The 16,287-nt window shown below is 38.8% G+C and overlaps 1 protein-coding gene across 1 annotated transcript; it reads left to right on the top strand.

Moving 5' to 3' along the window:
• The first annotated feature begins 2,057 nt into the window (after positions 1 to 2,057).
• LOC143281087 (uncharacterized) lies at positions 2,058 to 15,937 on the top strand. Its single transcript, XM_076586031.1, has 7 exons — positions 2,058 to 3,064; positions 4,268 to 4,497; positions 4,866 to 5,030; positions 5,484 to 5,621; positions 6,444 to 6,795; positions 8,327 to 8,467; positions 9,503 to 15,937. The coding sequence occupies exons 1-7, from the start codon at positions 2,605 to 2,607 to the stop codon at positions 9,781 to 9,783; spliced, it is 1,767 nt and encodes a 588-aa protein (XP_076442146.1). The 5' UTR covers positions 2,058 to 2,604; the 3' UTR covers positions 9,784 to 15,937.
• Positions 15,938 to 16,287: the final 350 nt, after the last annotated feature.

Raw genomic sequence — 16,287 nt, 5'->3', positions numbered from 1 at the left:
ACACACGCACACACACACGTTTGAACAGAAGCTGCACATTACATGCGGATGGGGCTGATGACTAGATCTTTTGGTAGATGGTTGTTGGTTGCACAATTCTATTTATCACACTGGATTTGTTCAAGAGACAGAGCATTGACTGCTTTGGGGGAAAAGCTATTGGCAAAGTGATTGGTTTTCATCTTTATACTTCTGTACCATCGACCAGAGGGGAGCATCTCGAAAATCCCAAAAGCTGGATGTGATTCGTTCTGGCTGATTGATTTTGTTTTTTTGAGTAGCCGCTTATATGTCTTCTAGAGAAGGTAGATCAGCCCCAGTAATCTTGGTGGTAGTTTTTAATCATTGTTGCAATGATGATGTGGCCAAGTGCAAAGGCTTTTTCAATCATGTCTTTTTTGTGTAAAATCAGGGATTTTGTAAAGATTCTCATTCATCACTTTTGAAAAACATTTCACAGAATGATAAGAGTTCATTTTCACTGGGGGAACGGGTCCCAATGAAATTTTGAATGGAGGCATGACAATTTTTGTGTACAGTAATGTCAGATTTTTGTCGATATTGATAGATTCTTACACTTTGGACCTTGTTTATAATTCCTTTTACTACTTGATATCTGTTTCACCAGGTACCTATGTCAGTGTGGATGTTAGTCCCATTACACAACTAAAACACACTATTTTTATGCACTTTGCAAACATCCAGTCACATACTGTTGGATTAACAGAGTCATGGATGAATAGTCCAGCCAGAAAATGAAGGTCTCAGGTTTGATCCCACACTTAATCCTTCTCTGTTTAACTTCATGTGATGGTCAAGGTGCTAGTCTTTTAGATGACTTGGTTGATTGCTGAAACCACAAGTACAGCACACATGTGACTGGAAATAAACCCACAGCAACAAGACAGTTGTCCCTGGCAAAGTTCTTTCAAAATATCCACTTTGGTAGTATGAAGTAGGAACAGGCAGACAGTGAAGAAAAGTGTGGGGTTAGATTATGATGCACCCTCCCAAGGAGAGAGTTCTCAGTTTCACACAGAAATCTGTTTTGACTAAGAAGTAATACAACATTATACAATGCAGAATGATGATGCTGACACCCATACAAGCCATGACTACCTGCACCTATTTGCTATCAGTCTCTTCAACAACCACTCAGTCAAACCACCATCCTTCATAATTACATCAGCAGCCACTTGCCCTCACCTTTCAGGCACTAGTACAACTGCTCTCATAATCCCACATACACCCCTGCACCCACTCACCACTGAATATCCATTCACACAGATAATCCACCCACTTCTTCAGGTGGGTTAATGTGTGCAGGTGAGTACAAGGACGAGAGTGCAACTGGGTGCTTAATTGTGGGTTGGTTGAGAGTGTTGGTGGTTGGGTTGATGCAGCTTTGTCAGCAGGTTTGGGACATAAATGAATGATTAGATGGAAATGGGTACAAATGTGTTAACAGGTGCTATTACATGGAGATTGAATGCAGTGCACTGAAAGGGAAGGTTTAAGTGTGTGTAGATTGATATGGTGAGTGCAGCGGATGGTGGATTTTTAAAAGTATTTAGTGACCACCAGTTGTTGGAAAACAAATGTATGTGTTGCTGGGCATGAGTATAAATATAGACAGGGAGTGGAATCACTCTAGTAGTAGGAGGAGGAGGATAGGGGAAAAACAATCTTTGAAGCTTATAAACAGTCCTATTTTTGTTTCATAACATATTTTGGTAGGGATTTTCGTCAAGGTTCGATGCTTCATTTAGGGGAAATTTATGGGAAAGTGGATGAATGAGGGCTGTTGTGGAAGATGCTGATTGCCTGCGGGTATTTGAGTTCCTGGTGGAGAGTATGACTGGACCGTAGACAGGTGAATATAATCATGTGCAAGCATTCGTGTGCGGGTGGGCGAATACTGATTAGTGAGTGCATTCTGAAGCGTGGATAATGTGGATATGCGTGCAATGATGTTTTTGGGGAGTGGTGTATGAGGAGTGCTAGTTTGTATTTTTAGGTGAGTGACTATAAGCGGAGCCCACGCTGGTGCAGCCAAACAAGGAATGCTGGAGTCAGACGGGCGCAACAGCCGAGTAGTTAAAGCGTTGGACTTTCAGTCTGAGTGTCCTGGGCTCGAATCCCGATAACGGCACCCGGTGGGTTAAGGGTGGGGATTTTTGTCCCAAGTCAACATTATGTGCAGACCTGCTGGTGTCTGAACCCGCACGCAGATCGAATACGCACGCTGAAGATCCTGAAATCCATGTCAGTGTTCGGTGGGTTATAGAGACACGAAAATACTCAGCATGTATAAACCATAACAGAGTCATCGACGAATCGATGTCGGTCGTGTTACGGAAAGAAGCAAAGAAACAAGTCAATCGAGAAGGGGGAGACGGGGGTGGGGGTGGCTAAGGAGGAGCTACTCTGGACGAAATTTTTACAGCAAGGGAGGCTATTGCGTACAATATGGCGGACAGCGTTTGTTTCTCTGAAACCAGACGATGGTTCTGATAGCATTTTAATGTTGAATTACCCAATCATTTTGAGATGCCGTCTTGTGTGATTGTTTTCAGACAGTAGGGACAAAAAGCAAGCTTTACAATGTCGGTTCATCAGACAGGAATGATAGAACCCATGATGGTGATGGGTATGATGGACGATGCCAATGCGGTTGGAGTCAACTACTCTACAAACAGGTCAACATTCCCTCCTCCCCAAGCACATGCAGCAGTGCCAAACACAATGCCAAACCATCAGACACCACAGGTTCAAACATTACAAAACCACGCCGCCAACTCGGCGATTGTTGCTCAGCTGCTGCAGCCACCGATTCAGCAACCGGTTCAGCAAGTTCCCCAACCCCCAGCTCCCATTCAAACAAACACACAACCTCCAGACCCAGAAGGAGACAACGTGGATGTCAGCAAACCAAAGAAAGCACGAAAAAAGAGATCAGCAGATGCATCAGATCAGCAAAAAGCTGACAGCGAAGTGAAGTTGAAGAAAAAGAAGTGTCTGAAAGATAAACCTAAAACGAAGCCAAAGAAGTCAACTGATGGAAGTAAGTGAAATAAAAAGCATCTTACAGAACTGTCTTGAAATAACTTACTTGACAACTTAATGTAATCCGGTGTTAATATTTCTTAAACAGCAACAGAGAAGTGTATATGCATTTTAGGGTGTCAGTATAATGATAATTGTATGTCTTTTTGTTCGTTTGATACTCTGATAACTTCTTATTGTCTTGAAATTATTTTTATATTTAGTTTAATTGTCGGAAGAAGTTTGCTAGAGTTTGATGATCAGATCATTCTCTGATTATAACATTGAATTTGGTTCCCTGCTTCATCAGAAATAATAAGAAATTTAAACATAACAGTTTTGGACTATGCCTAAACACAGCAGGTGTGACAATGGGATTTTATATGTCATGCATAATAATTATGTAGCATCAGAGCAGCTGTACATTTTTGGTTTAAGTTCAGTCAATATTTGTGCAGTCTTAACCAAGGATGAATGTTATTATATTACAGTAATTACTTTATTCATCATTTCTTGCTTTTGCCTACATCTTTTTGTTATACTGTATACTAGTGGAGTGATGGCCTAGAGGTAATGCATCTGCCCAGAAAGCAAGAGAATCTGAGCATGCTGGTTTGAGTCACTGCTTAGCCGCTGATATTTTCTCCCCCTCCACCAGACCTTGAGTGGCGGTCTGGACGCTTGTCATTCGGATGAGATGATAAACTGAGGTCCTGTGTGCAGCATGTACTTAGCGCACATAAAAGAACCCATGGCAACAAAAGGGTTGTTCCTGGCAAAATTCTGTAGAAAAATCCACTTTTGATAGGAAAAACAGATAAAACTGCACAGGAAAGAATACAAAAAAATGGGTGGCGCCGTAGTGTAGCGACGTGCTCTCCCTGGGGAGAGCAGCCCGAATTTCACTCAGAGAAATCTGTTGTGATAAAAAGAAATACAAATACAAAATACAAATACTACATAGCCTTTTTAAAAACACTGTTCTTGATTATAGTTGTTCAACTCTTGATTATGAAAGGCATTTTGAATAAACAAAGGTAATTGTAATTTTGTACTGTAATTGTACTTTTTATATAATTTTTCTTATGGATTTAATGGCACCCAAAACTAGAGAAGAAATGATTTACTTTGAGGAGAGCAGCTCTAGAATTTAGATTATAAAAAAAGAAACATCCAAAAAAGCGGTAACACTGTACAGTTAAGTTCTGTTTTGTTTTTTCAGCGGTGTCTCTACTGGGCAAGAAGGGAAAAACATTAGATGCACAGGCTCGTGAAATAGCTTTGAATGTTGCTGAATACTTCAAACGTGAAGCCGAACTTGGACGGACTTTAATGCCCCTTCACAGTTACCAGAAACGTGCTGCTGCAGCCACAGGGATCTCCACAGCCACCTTGAGGAAACTTGAAGGAGCACGAAGAGAAATCAAATCTGAACGAGTTGTAGCTGAAGGGGTGAGATATGTGCATTGTATTCTTTTACTGCTTTTTATTTATTGTATTTTCTGGTCTGTATGTAGTGCAAGAAATTTGTCATTAAGAAACAGCCTTTTTGATTTATCAGTGCTGATGCAAGCTGCTTCACTTATTTATTCATATTGTTAAAAAGCAAAAAAAAAAAAAAGAAGTTAGTCTGTGTCCATGATATATGTTTTTGCTAAGGTGTAATCGAGAGTCTGTAACTGTAATGATCTTGATTCAGTATTCTGATTGTATTGATGTATTTTTATTCGTTTGTGAACAAAGTGAGTGTTTAATGTATAATGATCCTGAATTAGTTTTCGTCTTGGAATGTACCTACCTTGTGAATATGTTTATTTCAGATGGTGGAAAATCCATTTCCTGATCTAGACATTACTGACACGTCCATTCTGGACACAACAGAATTCAGACACAAGTGCAAGAAGTGCTCCAAGTCACGGAAGTTCTTTTGTAACAATTGTTGCTCACCAAATCCACACATCCAGGATAAAGTGCCCAGAATCAAGGTATGCATTGAACTCTCTTTTATTTAAAACACAAAATGATTATGACAGAGCCTTAGCATCTGTATGTTATATTTGTGGTACACTTGTGCATAATTGATAAATACACACTTTCAGGAGAATTTGTTCTCTTGAATATATATGTATATGTTTTCATTATTGTTTTAAAAATATTTCAATTACTTTTGCTTTAAACGTTAATTGTTTAAAGAAAAGGCATCTTACAATTAAAAAAAGAAAAGAAAATACAGTAGTGACTGATGATTTTTACTGGGTTTTTGTGATGAAAGTAAAAGTGTTATACACACCCCTCCACACACACACACACACACACACACACACACACACATACATATATATATATATATATATATATGTTTATATATAAATTATGTAAGTGTGTGTATTAATGAACCATTTTTGTGGGCAGTTAGTTACCTGTTGTCTATGTTTTAGCTACCTGTGAAGATTGACATTATCAAGCACCAGACGGAACTGGATGGCCGGAGCACCTGTCCTCAGGCTGTGGTTCTGGCCCCTGAAGATGTCACTGTCTACACCTTTCCCTTCATACCTGACTACGACAAAGAAAAGGTAAGGGAGACAAGTCAGAATTCAAAGCACTCAGCATCTGATTGTTCAGTGCTGAACGTGATGTTATGAAATGAAAGCATACAGCAACATCTGATGTTATGTGTTCATCACATGGTTATTAAGAGAATGACAGTAAATGTAATTGCAGTACAAGATGGGAAGTAAAAGCAAGAAACTGGTGGATAGATAGTAGTAAGTATTATAGGGATGGTACTGAAATTTCACACACAAAAAAAAGAAACTGTTGAAATTGGAAAAAAAAAAAGAAGACAAAAGAAAAAAGAGAATCTGCTGATTGGAATACACTACTTCTTAAACATGGAATAAAACGAGTGGGATGTACGTTCATCAGTTTGCAGAATTTGCATGGACACTTGCACACAAAGATACAGAAACAGATAGACATGCACACACAGAATGCAGTCCATGAATTATTCCTATCATCTTAAATGTTTTAAAGTTACTATCAGTAAGAACAAGTGCTGTGCTCTGCATCCATGCTGCTTGTTTTCCTTTTCAAACAAGAAAAATTAGTGTGTACACTTAAATACAAAAACTCAGACACACACATTCACTAGACATGCACACAAAGGATGCAGTTCATGAACTAATCCTAACGTTGTAAAAATTTGTTTTAGAGTTACTATCAGTCAGAACAATATGATTATAATAATAAAAATTATAATAATGATATATGGCGCAAACTCTGGATATAATGGGCTCCAAGCGCCTCACATGAAACAATACATGTACAACAAAACATGCATTGTTCAGCGTCCATGCTGTTTGCTTTCCTTTCAACCAAGCCACTGGTTTTGCCAGGTGGTGTTGGTGTTCCCGGGGAAAGACGCCAGCACACTGAAAGAGCTGGTGCTGGCCAGCAGCACCGCCACAGACATTGCAGTGCCTAGCACCGCCCAAGTGCCAGACTCCATTGGCACCATGATCACCACCACCACCACCGCCGATAGCGGCTTGCACACACCGCGGCCAGACCAAGTGAGCGGCTACACTGACATCTCCACCTCCTCCACCTACGCTGATCTGCAGACAATTTGGACCAACGCCTACTTCCCCCAGGCGGGGCCCAGTGCCAGCATGCAGGCCAGTGGGGGGTACACCTATCTGCAGCCCTTGCAGCTCTACAACACGCAGGACTTCAACAACCAGTCAGGTATTTTGTTGTATTGTAATTGGTCTGTATTGTGTTGTATTGTAGTGTATTGTATTTGTAATGTAATTGTGTTGTATTCTGTTGTAGTGTAGTGTAATTGTAGTGTATTGTTGTATTGTATTGACAATTTTGTCACAACAGATATCTCTGAGTGAAATTTGGCCTGCTGTCCTCATGGAGAGCACGTAGCTTCAGTGAGAGTGCCACCTTTTTTTCTTTTCTCTTTTCCTGCCTACAAGTGTATTTGTTTTCCTAACAAAGTGGACATTTCGACAGAAGTTTGCTTGGGGCAACCTATATGTTGCCATGGATTCTTGTACGTGTGCAAAGCATATGCAGCACAAAGGACCTGATCATCGTCTCTTCTGAATGACTAGCATCCAGAACACCACTCAATGTTTAGTGGAGGGGCAGAAAATACAGAAGTGTGGGTATCAAACCAGTGTGCTGGGATTCTCTTGCTTCCCAGTGGAATGTTTCCACAAGGCCAGCTCTCCACAGGTATGTGTGCCAGAGCTGCAGTGCACCCTCACAACCCAGCTATTGAATTCTGTTCAAAATGTTTTTTTAGTGCAAATGTCGTGACAAGTGATCATGCCAAGCAGATGGGTTTGCCAGAGCTGCAGTACTAAAGAAACTGATTTTGATCTTGATAAATGATGACAATTCCAATACAGTTAGTAGAATCATGGGTGGGCCAAATGCTTTTACACACATACATACATACAAACTTATCTGATGTGAAAAACACCTGGAACTGAAAAGTATTTACAAAACAAGAGGAAGCAGTGACTTGAATAAAGAGATCGAGATAGCTTCACATAAAAACTGAACTCTTTTAGTTTTCAGTTAGAGGGCAGATTTTCAGTGTCATTTACCTACTTTTTAACTGTATTAGTGATGTAATAACCATTCATTTTCTTGCTATAATAATTTTACTTGGGTCAAGAGCATGATTAGAATAAAGACAGTTTGCATAAAGTGGGAAATCTCAAGCATGGAATGTGTGCTATATCTGGCTTTGATTGAAGGTCGGTCCAGTGAAAGAATGTGCCCTCTTACAAAGTAACAATGATAAGAGAGATTTGATTTTGTTTGTGGTCTGAGTTCAAGTGTTGCTGTTTCTACTGGTGTAGATAATTGTACTGCTACATTTATAGGAGGGGGTGTAAAATAAAAATAAACAAGTACTAGTCTGCATGTGCAAGGTCTCCATACTGCACAGAAAAGGTTGGCTGCACAGAACTGTTGCTGCTGTGCTAGGGTCATGGAAAAAGAATGAAACACGTTTTTAATCACACATACTTAACCGTGACCCAACTAGTGCAGACTCCGGCAGGGGTCTGACATTCCTGTCCTGTGCAAACTACTATCCGCCTATGCGGAGAAAATGAGAGAACTACGGCCGATAACCTCCCGGAAGTAGGTAACGTCCCCTTTGTCCCCCTGGTTATCGCCCTCTTTTTCACACGTTTTTAAGTATATCAAAATACATACCTTGTTTTGACACTTATCACCTTTGTGTTGACAGGAAAACGGATGGTTGACTCTCAGGAATCAGATCAGGAGGTGAAGCCAATGCTGGTTGTCAATCCTCCCTTTGAGCGTGCTGTCTTTGTCGATAGCCCTTGGAACCAGACCAAGGACATCATTCAAGATGATCGGCTGAAAGGTATTTTTATTATTCTGTCAAAGATTTTGTTGTCTTTTGTGCAGGGTAAAGATAATTTTCTTATTGGTACTCCAGAGAGATTTGAAAAATAACTAAACCAGTCAGTTACTATGAATAAAAACCGTGTATTTTGAGAAAATGTATTCATTTTCAAAGCATTCACTTGCTGAATTTGTGGTTTAAAAAAAAAATCTATTAAATAAAGAGATCTTGAAAACTGAATTTACATAATTTGTGTTGCCATTTTTAGTCACATGCTTGTCAAACATCCTGCACTGAAATTGATGTATTTGATGCTTCCAGGTACATAACGTCACACACATTCCTTTCCCCTTATGATATTTGTCTGATTTGTTGATCATTACTCTTATAGTATCTCTGAAAATTTGTTTTCATTTCATTGTGTTTCTTTTCTTTGTTTATTCATGTTCATTTTTAATGATGATGATAATAGTATGGATACTAATACAGTACCTATCCTAGGTTGAAGACGAAGCTCTACATACTTTACAAGCACAAAGTCATTTGCACAACAGGCTGCCTACTTGGGTAGAGCCGACTGACAGCTGCCATTGGGTCATTCAATCAGATTTCAGTCATGAACACATAATACTCATGCAGACATGTAACATTTTACATGTATGGCCATTTTGTTTATTTACTCCACCATAAGGGCAGCCATACTCCGGTTTTGGTGGGGTACATGTTTAGTATGTTCTTGTTTCCACAAACTAGCAAACGCTGACATGGATTACAGGATCATTAATGTGTGTATTTGATCTTCTGCGTGCATATACACACTAAACGGGGTTCAAGCACTAGCGGGTCTGCACTTATGTTGACCTGGGAGACAGGAAAAATCTCCACCCTGTACCCACCAGACACCATTACTGAGATTCGAACCTAGGACCCTCAGATTGAAAGTCCAACACTGTAACCACTCAACCCTCAGATTGAAAGTCCAACGCTTTAACCACAAAGCTATTACGCACACATTTCCACGCAGGATTCATTGTGGGTTATTGTTGTGACCAGACCTGCGGCGTGTGGAGATCAAGGGCCATGACACACTGTTTTGGCGCTGTCAGGAGGGCCTGCCCACCTCCCACCTGTCCACAATAGAAGCCATCTACTACTTCATGCGGGAGTACCATGAAGAGATCCTGGGCACCACCTACCTGAACGAGTACGACAACCTCCTCTTCTTCTTTGTCTACTTCTACCACAAAATCCGTGAGAAGTACCAGGGGGGTAAAGACATGAAAAGGTTACACAAGAAAATGTCAGATCAGGATGGGCATGATGGCCTCATGTAGTTGGTGGTTTTGAATTGCAGGGCACGGTGTACTTAACTCAGTTTTTTGCGTCCAGTTGTGTGTGTGTGTGTTGTGTATGTGTATGTGTTTATGTCAAGTGTATGTTTGTTTATTTGTGTGTAATGTGTGTGTGTGGGAAGGGGGTGAAGGGGGGTTAGTGTATGTTTAGTGTGTGTGTGTGTGTGCGTGTGTGTGTGTGTGTGTGTGTGCTTTATGAGCGTGCATGAGTTTTATGAGTTTCAGTGACTGTGGATGTACCTGTGTAAATTTGATGGAATTATATGATTTCTTTTCCACTTTTGTCATTGCATGGGTCTTTATGTGTGTGCCCTGTGTGTAAGAGCATATTGTGTGTGTGTGTGTGTGTGTGTGTGTGTGTGGCAGTGAGGGAGTAAGGTTTGCAAAGTCTCATAAGCACTTACATGACTTTTCTTCGAAAGCATGCAAGTATATGTTTTTGTCAGTGTGTGCATAAGAGTGTTTGATGATCATTTTCAGTTAATATTTCTCATTTTCTTCAATTATTGTCCACAAATGGAACAGAATGTATGCTTGCTATTTTATGTTTTTTTCCTGGGAGGGAACTTCAGCATTTGAATAATTCCTCTGGCTTCATTGATTTCATGTGTCATTGGGTTTGTTACCGTAGAAGTGTGTGAAAAGTTGTTCAAATGCTTCTTCTTTGAATAAACAAATACATGAAAATATACATAGTGAATGATTTCTTGAGTCACATTACCAAGATCAGAGTTAGAATAAACACAACAAAAATAACATTTCTAAAAAAGAAGATGGGTATTACCAGTAACACTCCCTGGAGGATATAGGTAGACATTTACTTTTTAACACACACACACACACACACACACACACACAAAAAGGAAAAAAAGACACACACACACACACATGAAAAAAGATTTTTTAAAGTTTCAGGACGGTTGTGATGAACTTTTGGTGTGGCTGTTTTCCATGATCAGTTTTCTCCACAGCAATAAAATCAGTTTCCATTAATTGTTGCTTGTGTCTGTTTTATAACTTGCCATGATGAAATTTGACTCATTTGACACACATGTGTGTATGCACACACACAACACACACATGAACACATGTGCATGTGTACACACACACACACACACACACATACCTTGAATTGTTAAAGGTTGAATTCTGTTCATGCATACAAACATGCTATGCTGCTAGTCCTTAAAAGACTTGATTTGATAATAATGATAATAGTAATAATTATTATAATTATTATTATTCATGCTCTGATCTGCATATTCTGACAAAAAAGAATCATGTTTTCCCCCTGTGTATCTCATGATCAGTTCAGGGAGAGGCTGCTCAAGCTGTGTGAATCTGGACATTGGAAAGGCTGTGAAAGGGTTAACTTCACTTCATAAAGAGTCTCACTGTTGAAGGTTTTAAAGCACAGGATCCTTGAAGTGAACTTGAAGTAAACTTTATAAAGTAAGAGAGAACATTGACTGTTATTGATAATATGTATTTTTCCTTCTTCTTCTCCTCCCTCAATTCTGTGAAGGGTCAATGGGGCGCCACACAGAACTGTTCACTTTTCCTTCCATCCTTCCATCCTCTCAAAGTACATTTATAACAACATGTGCTGCTCTGTCTGTTCATTTCCTTCACCTTCTCACTGCAGGTGAAACTTTCCCCCCTGTCCAAAATATCAGGTATTGGATTTCCTTCTGTAGGCACAACGGGGGGCTCCTTAAGTATTGACAGTATTCCCACCTCCTGAAAATCCTGTGTTGGAAGTTTTCTTTGGCGCTCTTTTTTCTGACATTTTCTGTTTCTCTCTGTTGTCACTTCCTTTCTTGTGTTTAGCCTTACTGTTCCTTTTACCTATATTTGTTTCCCAGAAAGCCTGGAATATGTTTTTGCCTTTTTCAGGATTTGATATTTGGGCATTCTTACAACTTTGTATTCCTTTTTGTGCCAAGGACATGTGAAATGTCCACTGGCATTTAAAAAAAAAAGTTTTGTATGTTATTATACATGATTTTTTGTATCAAACTATTATGTATAATTATGATTGTGTTCAGATTGATTTATCTTTATCCTCTGGTGAAAAATTGACAAGATGGTCTAGGTTGGGGTTATGACCCTGGTTTATGTGCATAGATATGTATTTTTTTCTGCCCTGATATGGACCTGTGTGGTCAGCTGGGTTATAGGCAACATTGATAACTGAATAATTGAATAGGTACTGGACTATGGGATTGGTTGTCCAGTGCACACCATGTACCTTTATACTCCTGAATGTTTTAAGTTCTGAAGTGTATTTGTTCAGAATGCTTTTTTTCTGTATAGTTTTGGTCAGCAATTACACAAAAAGTTGTGAAAGGGATGCTTGGTTCATGGGTGTTGTGAAGAAATGAAGTTTTACCTCCAAGGTGAATGCAGAGAACAACTATTGTGAACATGTTTATTGTTTTGCAAATATGCTTGATATATACACTACAAGAATTATGTAACTTTATTTTTGCATAGTCTGTATATGGTTGGTTCTTTTGCTGGGAATGATTTGCAAGCAGTATACTGCCGTTTTCATTTGCTGTTACATGTATTTTTTGTAGACCCCACTGTTCCTGTCTTCTTCTTCCATTCTCTGTTTATTTTTTTACTCACTTGTTGGAAACTTAGTTTATCATATCCTGATGGGTTTTTTTTCTATGTAACACAGATCATACACCCAAGCATACAGACAAGAGATTTTTTGGTTTTGCTTTTGGTATACATGTGTCATAAGAGGTATTATTTTTACATTTAAGAATTATCTCAAACACTACAGTTGCATACTTTTTTAAGATGCTCATCTGCCAATACAGAGAGTCTGTGAGGGTCTGGGTTCGAATCCCACTCTCACCCTTTCTCCCAAGGTTGCCTGGAAAATCAAACTGAGCATCTAGTCATTCGGATGAGACAATAAACTGAAGTCCCGTGTGCAACACACACTTGATGCACTGAAAAAGAGCATAAGGCAACAAGAGTGTTGTCCTCTGGCAAAATTCTGTTGAAGAAATCCACTCTGATAGTTACACAAACACGTATGCCTGCGCTGAAGGTCTGACTAAGCGAGTTGGATTTGTCCGAACGCAGTGACTCCTCCTGAAGAAACTGAAAATGAAACTGTGCACGAATGCTGGGTGACAGAACACTTTTTTCTTTTTTCTGAATCTGTCATTTTGTTTGTGTGTTTTGTTGCTGCCGTTCTTTCTCTGTCTCTGGACCTTGCAATTGGAATGAACTTCCTCTTTCGCTTCGTCAAGTCTCCACACTCAGCTCTTTCAAGTCTGGCCTTAAAACCCACCTCTTCCCAAAATAGCCTCCCTTCCCTGCCTCTACCTTGTCTTCAGCTTCTCCAGTTTTAGAGTTATGCATGCGTGTGAATGACTGGTGCGAAAGCGCTTTGATTTGTCTCTGCACAAGATTCAGCTCTATATAAATACTTCTTTTTTTTTTTTCTGTATGTGTTATTTGGTTGCTCCTGTATGAAACTTGTGTCAATAGACATTTTTTCACCCATATTATTTCATGATTTTGATCATTTATGCAAATATCTCCTGTTTCTGGTATATTTTTAAACCGACTTTATTTTGCCACAATTCTTCTTCCTCTACCTCAAGTATAGAAATTCTTTGAATGAAATTTTGAAATAAATTAGAAGAGAAGATACTGAATGGATGTTTCAACTTCCCTTAAGATTATATGCATTTTGGGTTAATGTCTTGCAATTTCCATTGTTGTGCTGCATTCTTCCTGCTGTTTTAATACCACAGGCTGTAAAAAAAAAAAGGGTTATATCAGGTTAGCATCTCAGGCAATTGGTAGTGTTTGCCTTCTCAAATCTCCACATCAGAATTGAAAGTAAGAATATGTTCTGCCCTGGAACAATTTAATTAACGTGTGGTATAGTTCTACACACAGAAAGTTGCCTTTAACCATTTTTGGCATGTGCATGCACAGATACACAGACACACACACACACACACTTTCATATCTGTGTTGAATGTAAATGCAAAATACACACAGAATCACTTCTCAAACATAATTTTCGTTCATCTCCAGTTATTTGTATCAGTGTCACATGTAGGCAAGTATGTGCATTTGCAGGCAGGCAAAGTGTATGCAAAAATTCATTATCAGATCCATGTGCTCTCACATGTTTGTCAGTGTTACTGCCAAGACATTGTAATCTGTTAGATCATACTGTCATCCTTAAATGAATTGCATTGTTCTGTAATTTGTGCAAAGCCAAGTCATCAACATATGATATGAAAATAGAAATTAAGTTATTAGTGAACAGTGCGTAAAACTTTGTTATATGTTGTTCATTTTGAAGTCATTCTGCTGTTTCTCCTGTTGTTCAATAAGTCATAACAGTTCAGGAAAAGAGTCTTGTGCAGGACATGTCAGTCATTTCACCTTTATGCTATCACACAGATGGTGGCTGCAGTGTCTGTAGTTCTAACCAAATATTTCTTTTTCATTTCCCCTATATACATGTTTCACCTCATTTAGTATTGTTGCTTTAGATATAAGAATGTAAATGAAATGCAATGCCCGTATTATGTTGCATAAGTTCTGACTGTAATCTATTCATGACTGGAAATAGTGAAATAGTGAAAACGATACTTCTTTGTTTAATTGTTACCATTTTAGTTTTTTGTGCACTGTTGTGCACACAATACACACATGTTTTGCATGTTTTTGTTAACTACACTGGAGTCACAATGTGTTGATCCTTTACAGTGCAGCTGTGTGAGTGTGTGTGTGAGTGAGGGAGAAAGGGAGGGACCAGGACCAAGAGACCGGTCACATGGGAGGGAGGAGGTATGTAAGAAGGAATGGTATGTTGTGGAAGACCTACTGACATCATCTTTCTGTGGTGTGAATAATTTATGAAGCTGCTGTCTCGGTCTTGCTTAGAAAAATTAAGTCCATTTAACAGTGTGAGAATTGGGTTGGACTGGATTCTGGTTAGATTTCTTTACAGTCACAACAGATTTCTCTGGGTGAAATTTGGGAGCAGAGAATTTCTGAATTCATCTGTCTGAGATAATAAAGTGATTCTGATTCTAAGCTCCCCCTCCCCATTTCCTTTCTTCTGTTTGTAAGTGTCTTTGTTTTGTTATTAAAGAGGATTTTCCAACCGAGTTTTGCCACAGATAAATCTCATGATTCCAGGGGTTCTATTACGTGGACTTAGTGCATGCTGTATGCTGGACCTTGGTCGATTATTGTTCCCAAAGGCTAGGTCTCAAGGTACTCAAGGTCTAGCAAAGGGGGTAGTGAAAATTCTGATTTAGCATCAGTTGTAGGTTCCTTGAAACATGTAGTTGATATTGGAATCGACTATTTCTTAAAAATATTTTGCACTGAAGTTAACAGTGTATGACATTGTGACTTGAGGTCTTATATGTAAAACCTTTCTAAATATGTAGTCACCAACTAAATGGAAGTTGGCAACTAAAACTCCAAGTTTGCATTGCATGAAACCGTACTTCCAGTTGTTCCAATCAAATTTGGATACTATGTTTACACCTGAACTTACAGTTTACAACTCAGTTATTAATCTTTCTGTTGAATCATGGTGCTTTTTTTTTTTCCAAGTGAACTATAAGATCACTGGCATAAACATAGTAGAAATATAGTTTTCCTTACAAAACTCAGAACCTTTAATTTTCTTGAGCAATACGCATTTTAAGTCTTTTTCTGAATACTACATATGACAGTCACAAAAAAATGAAGAAAAAAGTATATTGTGTAAACACACAGAAAACATTTATGAACACAGTCTGGCTGTATGACAGATGGGAACTGTTGATAACATATAAGCATACTGTATTTGACAAGTGTGTGTGTGTGTGTGTGTGTGCATACATCCCAATACTTTTTTGACCTAAGCTGGCTTAGCTCATGATTTCAGTGTTTAAAAATGTTGAAGATGTATACAACTTTGGAAAAGAAAGGGAAAACAAGTGTTTTCAATGCTGATGATTTTGTTACTGACTAAATTGTTGCTGTTTGTTTCCTCCTCCTCATGGAATCTTCTGCTTATGTATGTATAAATTTGTAATAATGTACAAATTTTGTATGAAACCATGCAACATTACCAATAAAATGTTGGACTGACTTGGGCGGTTCATGTCTGTGTTTGCTTTTTTGTGCGGCTTGTCTTTTTTTCTTTATTTATCAGACAAGTCGAACAATGTCTGTCTGTTAAACATTTTATGACCACATGAAGTAACATTTATAGAGATAACATTCTTTTCAAAATATTGGGTATTTATGCACACAGACACATTCATAAGATGGCATGTGTGAAAATACACACCCATACAAATGAGCATTGTTATGTTTTTAATTGCATGTGCACATGCTCCCCCACATGCACACGTGGGTGCACACGCATGCACAGATGTCCTTTCAGCCCGTTATGGAAAGGTTCTGGTTCAGTTATTTTGTAATAAAATCACT

This window comes from Babylonia areolata, chromosome 1, assembly GCF_041734735.1.
Source record: "Babylonia areolata isolate BAREFJ2019XMU chromosome 1, ASM4173473v1, whole genome shotgun sequence".
Classification (NCBI taxonomy): Eukaryota; Metazoa; Mollusca; class Gastropoda; order Neogastropoda; family Buccinidae; genus Babylonia; species Babylonia areolata.
The sequence above is the reverse complement of the archived record's forward strand: the minus strand, read 5'-3'. Positions and strand labels throughout refer to the sequence as shown.

Excerpts from the sequence above, each read along its gene's own strand:
- LOC143281087 (XM_076586031.1), top strand. The coding sequence starts at position 2,605 with ATGTCGGTTCATCAGACAGGAATGATAGAACCCATGATGGTGATGGGT. Across the intron at positions 6,796-8,326 it reads GGACTTCAACAACCAGTCAG|GAAAACGGATGGTTGACTCT; the intron begins GTATTTTGTTGT and ends TTGTGTTGACAG. Across the intron at positions 8,468-9,502 it reads TCAAGATGATCGGCTGAAAG|ACCTGCGGCGTGTGGAGATC; the intron begins GTATTTTTATTA and ends TGTTGTGACCAG.